This window comes from Medicago sativa, chromosome 6, assembly GCF_051527215.1.
Source record: "Medicago sativa cultivar Bolivia chromosome 6, Bolivia_mono, whole genome shotgun sequence".
Lineage (NCBI taxonomy): Eukaryota > Viridiplantae > Streptophyta > Magnoliopsida > Fabales > Fabaceae > Medicago > Medicago sativa.
Genome location: NC_140754.1, coordinates 92,053,522 through 92,061,519, shown reverse-complemented (window position 1 = coordinate 92,061,519; position 7,998 = coordinate 92,053,522). Strand labels below are relative to the sequence as shown.

Sequence of the window (7,998 nt, the reverse complement as noted above, 5' to 3'; positions counted from 1 at the left end):
GTTAAGGAACTCGGAGGAATAGATTATTTGTTATTAACAAATTCAAAAACGTCCCCGTAAGCTTAGCTTAGTTGTTAAGGACAATGCATAATATATGCAAGGTCCGAGATTCGAATCTCGGACACCAAAAAAAACATATTCAAAAACAATATTGTAACAAAAAATCACTTTTCTTTGTGCAAATTTAGTATTAGGGTGGATTGGACAAAATTAGAATAATATCATGATTTTGTTGAATGGAAAAAGTTATAGACTTTACGAAATTATTTTTCCAAAATTAGTTGTGGCACCAAACAAACATTTTTTATTTTGCATGATGAATCATTTCTCAATTTTGTTTTTGTGCAAAATCTATTCACTACTTTTTATCCATAAAATTGTTAAGGAAAAAGGACCCAATTATTAATTAGCACATTCACAATCTAGATTATGACATAATGACAACATCCAAACATACCCTAAACTACATTTTCACATTTACCCTCACCAAAACCCCAAAATTCCAATCCAATCCTTTCCTTGAATCACACTCATCTTCATCCCCAAAACCCAACCCTAAACCACCATTAACGAATTCATCACAACAACAACACCATTAAACGCTGCGTTTCAAGAATTTCAATTCAACAACAACAAAAACAGTGAAACGCTGCGTTTCGAGAATTTCAATTTCAACCTAAAAATGAGGTCGTCTTCTTCTACATCGGGTGAAATCAACATAGCTATGAGTGCTCAGAAACTTGACGTTGATAATCGAATATCTCTTCGATTCTATTATCGAATTGCTGACAATATACTTCGACAGGTTCATAATTTATTCACTTTATTTTATGTTGATTCAATTTGGGATTTTTGGAATTTTCAGTGTTTTGAAGCTTTGTATTGAAATTTAGATTCTTGGGGTTGTAATTGGGAACCATTTGTTGATAAAAATCGATGCTTTTATTAGTTTATTGTAGATTGGAATGTGAGGGAGCATCGGGTTTTGATTGATTTGAGACATTTATGTAAGGAGAAAAATGGTTATGCATTGTCTGTGTAAACTAGCTTTAAACTGGCGTACAATAAGAATTGAGAATTTGCGGTTATTTTTAAAAAAGGGTTACAATATATATGCTTACATTGCAAATACTATGGATTCTTTAATGGATGACAATGTAAAATTATTTTACACCTTCAGTGCATATCCATTAAACCCTTATGTAAGTTCGTCAAGTTTAATACACTGACGTCCAATAAGAATCAAGTATGTGTAATTATTTCTCAAAAGCTGTTATAAAGTAGGCTTATGTGGCGATTGGACGTCGGTTTAAAACTAATTTACATCGACAGTGCATCATCATTAAACTCAGTTTATTGTATGTTGCCTTTATTTGGTACTTTTTGGTTTTTAAAAGTTTGTATAAGTTTATTTAAGTTTTGTTAGAGATGGGGTTTTATTTAAGTTTTGATGGATTTGAGACATTTAAGTGCACGACATTTAATATCAGTTGGAGAATAACTGATCAAAATATACTATACATAGTATTTAGTATTTTACCATTAGATAATACTGATGTAATAAGCCATCAATTTAGTTCCTAAATCAACTTTCTCTAAAATATAGCCCTAAGTCTATAAATATAATAAGCAGTCTCTGAAGTATATGAAATTTGTCAATTTAGTCTCTGAAGTATACGAAAATCTGTCAATTTAGTTCCCGTGATCTTAATATCATGGACTAAATGGACGTAATTTATATACTCTGGGGACCATATTTCGTATTTATATAATGTAGGGATTTTGTTGAAGAAACTGATAGTTTAGGGACTGAATTGATGGTTTATTCTAGATAGGATTTTGTTGAGTACTTCATGGATAAGTGGGAAGTCGTCTGGTGGAGTAAGTGGATATGTAAGCGCAATGAGTGTAGTGGAAATGTATGCACAATTAGTTGAAATTTGTGGTTGGTAGTTTGTCTTGGGTGCGTTTATTTGTCTTTTTACCATTTGATAGTATTTTCTCGAGTATGAGTCATATTCATGGATAAGTGAGAAGTTGCTTGGTGGAGTTAGTGGAGCTGGAAGTGCAATGAGCGTAATGGGGCTGTATGCACAATTAGCCTAATTATAAGATTGATTGTTTGTCTTTTTGGGTGCGTTTATTTGTCTATTTACGTTAGAATCGGGTTTGTTGTTTGAACGTATTTAATGTCATTTATACAATGTATGAGTTGCATGAATGTCCCTATCTAATTTCAGCTTTGCATATGCCGATGATCGCGATTTTAAGTTGTTAGTATAGATGTGAACACAGTTATGTTTTAGTATTTGGTTTTGCAAATGATTGCGGACAAATGTGATCGATGTTTGTCATATCATAGCAGACCACAATTTAAAACTATGAGGTTAATCAATGTATTCTTTATTACAAGATGTTTTTCTACTGCTGAATTTACTTCATTTATTGTCCTGCTTTAAATTTTTCTTTTTATATTTGGAGACGTTTGTCTGGTCATGTGTACTTCTGAAGATGAATTAACTGTTTAGTTGCTATGTCTGACCCTTGTTTCCATCAATTGATTTTACCATTGCAGGCTGATATCTTTCGTGCAGAGAGGAATATTATTGACCTATATGTCATGCTTTTAAGATTTTCTAGGTAATGCAAGGTTGCTTGTATATCACTATTTGACTTGGGGTCTGTTATGATTGACTTATTTGAGCTTATCTACTAGCATAAGCACGTACGAAACTCTTTGAGAGAGCTTATAAAAAAATTATGACATGGCCATAAGCTCTCCAAAGTAGCTTAAGAAAACAGCTTACAGTTTTTTTAATCATGTTATAGAAATAGTTTATACATAAGTACTTATACAGTAAGCGCTTATGCTATGAACATTTAATTAAGCTGCATATCCAAGCAGCAGAACCCTATAACCTATCTGGCTTTGGTTGGATTGTTTAAAAGAGATGGACTTTGTTGTATTTGTTTTTATTTAATCACACTGCATTGAATGTTCTGTCTTTGTTTTGTTTTAGTTTGGTATCTGAGACAATACCACGTCACCGGGAGTATAGGTCATCTCCATCAACCAAGAAACAATCATTGAAAAAGGTTGACTTTCAACTCTCATCTTTATTCAAAATATTATCTTATAAAATCTTGGATTCAATCTGATTTTTCATGCACTTACTGTAGAGATTGTTGATTTCTTTGAATGAGCTGGAGAAGTTGAAACCGTTGGTCCAGCAGAAGATCAACGAGCTTAACAGCAGAAATGCTCACCAACAAAATGGACGGGGAAATTTTCATTCAAATAATTCAGGGGATTTTTCTCCTGCGAAAAAGCAAACTTTGCCTAGTAATGGCCAAATAAAGGTAAAATATGCAGGACAAATTTCTTTCAAAGGTTGTAGCTCACCAGTAATCTTCTTTCTAGTAACTTTGCCTTATATATTTTACCAGGCAGTCAGAGCAACTGCTAAGGAGTTTGTTTACCAAGGATCAAGTGGCCAACAGTTCACTTATGTCAGACCTGTGGAAGAGCAAGTGCGAAGACTGTAAGTATTCAACTCGTATTTCATCTATAATTGGCCCCCTTTATGGTGATAGGTATTTCATGTATTATTGCAGTTTTTTTTTTCATCACGGGTATTAAGTTAAATTAAAGTATGTTTCATCTGTTCGGTTACTTTCTAATTTCGAATGAGAAAAATGTCTGCATTTAAAAGTTGATAATGCTAGAGGGTCTTGTTTGTCCACATTACTGTGTTACTTTTAAAAACAAACTTTGACCTAGTCAAGTGAGCAAGGATTCAACTGTTAAAACATTTCATTCCTTTTCCAAGGTTATACCAGCCGGTTGAAGTGCAATATATCTTTATATCCCAATGGTAATGGTATAGAGCAGTGGAACATAATGGCTGAATTTGACGGTAAACTTTATGAAAAAGTCATGTCAACCAGAAAAAGTTATAGAAGGATAAAAGATGAAAAAAAATTAACCTCTGTAAAAATATTAGTAACCACAAATCAAGAATTCAAGAATGTGATAAAAATGAGAAACGGGGAAAAAATGAATCTTCAAGAACCCATCTAGCTGGAACCCAATAGAACAAAGTTCAATGGTAGTTTGGATTTAAAAAAATGCTTGGGATATGCCTAATTTTACGATTTGTAGCACTGCTTTGAAATTGAAAAACTAGCCTGCCTTGGACTTCTGGGGCATTTTACAAACTGTCTCGCAAATTTCGGATAAATATTGCTTGACTAATGGGCCCCTTCCATTTTTACTTACGTTTTGTAGATCTCTAACTCTGCCACCTCCAAAGCAAGAAACTCTGTCTAGACATTCTATCTTTGGTCCGAACGGGCTTAATGGGCAGTGGCGGCCACCTACTACTGGTACAGGGGTATGCTAGTACATCTGTATATTTCAATTGTATTCTAAATTCCTATTCAAAGATCATCCTGACTTTTCTATATGGCTGTAGATCAGGTATCCAACTAACATAGATCTGTCCCCAGTTGAACTACCAAGGTAAGTTTGTAGTCCTTCATGTATCTTTGAACTGGTTTATTTATTGATTTGATGTATTAACTTAGTCCATCCTACTGGGTTTTCTCTGTGAACATACAGCCTACAACGTCCCTTGGAAGATGTATCTTCGAGTAAGAAAGATAATAGCATTGAAGAACTCCATAAATTAGATTTAAATTCAATTCCTACCGAGAGTGAAGACAGCCTGCCCCAGCGTGCTCAGGAATCTCCTTCTCTCATCTCTTTTGAAGAAACAGACATCTCTGCTCCAGTAGAACTTATCAGACAACCTTCTCCTCCACCCGTACTTGCTCAAGTGCATGATTTGGTTCCTTCAGTGTCACCTCACGTTAATGAGGCAGGATGCAAGACAGAGATTCCATCATCTGATAGTTGTGTTCGTGCTGAGTCTCCGCTGCAACTACACATTGTGAGTCAATAACATTTCTTGCTGTCTACGATGTATTATTATTCTAGGTTAACAATTCTCAGGAGGCATAATGAAGTTCATGTTTAGTGTTTATTTTCCTCACATATACTTTTGCAATTTTTTTAGAAATATTGAATGTTGAACAAAGTTTTAACATAATTTCGTCTTTTTCTGATAATTGTTTCTACTTTCTATATGCAGTCAACGGCTTTGATGGAGAATTTTATGAAGCTTGCCAAGTCAAATACTAAGAAAAATTTGGAGACTTGTGGTGTCCTTGCTGGTTTGCTTGTAAGTGTTGTTCACATTTTTTTGTTTTTAAGTAAAGCAACATACAAAGGCAGAAAATTGATTGTTATTTTGTACAATGCACCTGATTTGCAGAAAAACAGAAAATTTTATATTACTGCTCTAATAATCCCCAAGCAGGAGTCAACATCAGATTCTGTAAGAACTCTTTCATTATAAATCTTTTAGTGAATATGTATTGTTTACTCTGTAAACATAGAGATGATTTATCATTCTTCTTGAACAGTGTCAGACTACAAATGAAGAGGAAATATTTGAAGTGCAGGATAAAAGATCACTTTTCCCCCTTGGGTGGATCCATGTGAGTTTTCAGATTTTGTGCTTGGAGGAAACTTACTCATTATGAAATTTGTTTCTTGCTATTTCGTAACTTTAGAAAATTTATATGAAAAATGATTTGATGTGACTTTAGTTTTCTTATTGTAAATATAGTGTGTATCTAAATTCCTTATTTTTACTTATCTTACGTTGTTGTGAACACTAACACTGAAATATATTGTTCTTAATTGCCAGACACATCCTACTCAATCTTGTTTCATGTCGTCAATTGATCTGCACACCCATTACTCATATCAGGTTAGTACATTAAGTTTACATTTTTGTTCTTGCTTAATATCTGGAGATGGATTTATGTTTTTTTTGAGGAATGGTGAAAGAGAGGCCTCAAGAACTACCAATGATGGCAATGTTTTGTGTTACTTGAAGATTTAATTTTTTGTCTATTTTATGAATTTAAATTATTGCAATATGTTCTATATAATTCATATAGGACATTATCCTTTTATTACGCTACTTTGGGGTTGTAATCAAACTCTTACTGCCTGACATGTTGCTATTTTGGTAGCATTCTTTCCTCCATTGTTTCTACCAAAGACGGTTCTATTCTGTCATATTTCTTACACAAATGTTTATATTTTCAGATTATGCTGCCAGAGTCTGTTGCAATAGTCATGGCACCAACAGATAGGTCACGGTAAGAGATCATATTTTTTTATGCATGGGTAATAATTGATAACAAGGAAAACATCTCCATAAAAGAATAAGTTGGTGGGAGATCGACTTTAAAAATTTATCACGAGTTTGTTCTATACAAATGTGATCCCTTAATGAATGAGTGAAAATCCAGTTTAGTTCCAGATATAAAAAATGTAAATCAATTTAGTTTCTTAGGAAAAAGAACTCAACAAATAGTCCCTCAAAGTCACTTACCCAAGATACATTACATTATTCCCTAACTAAAATTTTAACACCCAAAATAGTCTCTGACAGGGGGATTAATATGTCTGGATTCTGTATTTCTGAGAGATTATTTGTGGACTTTTTTCTAAAGGATTTAATTGGGTGCCACATTTTTTCCTAAAGATCAGAATGAGGATTCACTCTAATAAGTTTATGAACCTCAACAAAAGGCATAATATAACTTGGAAAGAGAGCAAGATGCCTTTTAAGAAATAATTTATAACATTACCGCACATAGTAATGTTAGCATAACTCTAATTCTATGATTGTTCTTGGTACTCCTCCATAGTTAATGTCAAAGAAAAAACTCAAAATTTCTTCAAAATGTACAATTGTATCCCTCTTGGGCAAATGCTACATCAGTATATTCACTATCCTTAGCTGGAAATGGACCCCCTACAGTTAGCAGTCACTAGTTACGATTTAGGTTGTTGATAAAGATCATGCGGTTGAGACCCATTACTGAACTTATGATGGGAGCCGTCCGAGTTGTATGACTTGGACTTGCTTACTACAGTGATTGTTTGGATTTCTGATTGCAGGCCATCCTGGTCCATGCTTGCCCCACAAAAATAGAAATAGGAAAAGTCTCACATTTACATACTAAGAAGTAACTGACTTTTAGATATTCTTTCATAATAATTTCCCTATTTTTTGTTGTCTCTCTCGATTAAATTTATGTTCATTGCTTTCCATGTGAAATTTTCCCCACCTACATTGAAATTAACATTTGTGAATTTACATGGACAGAAACCATGGCATTTTCCGGCTGACAACCCCCGGTGGAATGTCTGTTATTAAACAATGTGATCAACGCGGCTTCCATCCACATAATCAACCTCCAGATGGTGGTCCTATTTATAACACATGTACAGATGTTTACATGAACCCAGATTTAAAATTTGAAGTCATCGATCTTCGGTGATCATAAGAGTTTTGTTTACATGCACCCTTTCATTGTGTGTATATATATATAGACCATGATTTCTACTTTGTTCTATATATAGTTTTTAATTTTTCCCATTAAATCAGCTGTGGCCATATATGATGTCTGGCTGTGTTTGTAAATGTAAATAAATCTTGCTTCTTGGAATGGCTCTTCATTCTTTGGATCACCACTTATTTTGACTAAATAATCTTAGAATGAATTGGATTCAAAGTTAGATCATTTACTTTTAAATTTCTTTTATAGTTTGACTTTTTATCATTCTTCTTTGCTTTCAACTATTCTATCTTATTAACCTATTAATCTTTACCATTTTTTTACAATGTGGATTATTCCAATTTTCTCTCTAGGATTTGTTATGTCTAATTGTATATTGTCTTGTGTTATGACTCGTTCAACAAAACATTTTCAACTATCTGACACTATTTTTTTCATTAGTTTTTGAGAAATATGAGAAGCACATTTTCTTTTATTGGTTAAGATGTATAGTTTCCACTAAATTTATATGTAATCCACGTAATTGTGTGTGATTATTTACAAAATAGTGGTATC

General features: G+C 33.3%; 1 protein-coding gene across 1 annotated transcript; it reads left to right on the top strand.

The window, feature by feature from the left end:
• Window positions 1-562: 562 nt before the first annotated feature.
• On the top strand, window positions 563-7,663 carry LOC146918238 (AMSH-like ubiquitin thioesterase 1). The gene is made up of 14 exons (XM_085719869.1): window positions 563-805; window positions 2,576-2,640; window positions 3,021-3,096; window positions 3,181-3,360; window positions 3,448-3,542; window positions 4,289-4,394; window positions 4,476-4,522; window positions 4,622-4,952; window positions 5,154-5,243; window positions 5,337-5,399; window positions 5,488-5,562; window positions 5,775-5,837; window positions 6,182-6,234; window positions 7,251-7,663. Exons 1-14 carry the CDS (start codon window positions 683-685, stop codon window positions 7,423-7,425), a joined length of 1,542 nt encoding a protein of 513 aa, XP_085575995.1. The 5' UTR covers window positions 563-682; the 3' UTR covers window positions 7,426-7,663.
• Window positions 7,664-7,998: the final 335 nt, after the last annotated feature.

What these genes read in the sequence shown, in the direction of transcription:
- LOC146918238 (XM_085719869.1), top strand. Translation starts at nt 683, where the DNA reads ATGAGGTCGTCTTCTTCTACATCGGGTGAAATCAACATAGCTATGAGT. An exon ending in CACCTACTACTGGTACAGGG is followed by an intron (nt 4,395 to 4,475) that starts GTATGCTAGTAC and finishes ATATGGCTGTAG; the next exon opens with ATCAGGTATCCAACTAACAT. An exon ending in AGGAGTCAACATCAGATTCT is followed by an intron (nt 5,400 to 5,487) that starts GTAAGAACTCTT and finishes CTTCTTGAACAG; the next exon opens with TGTCAGACTACAAATGAAGA.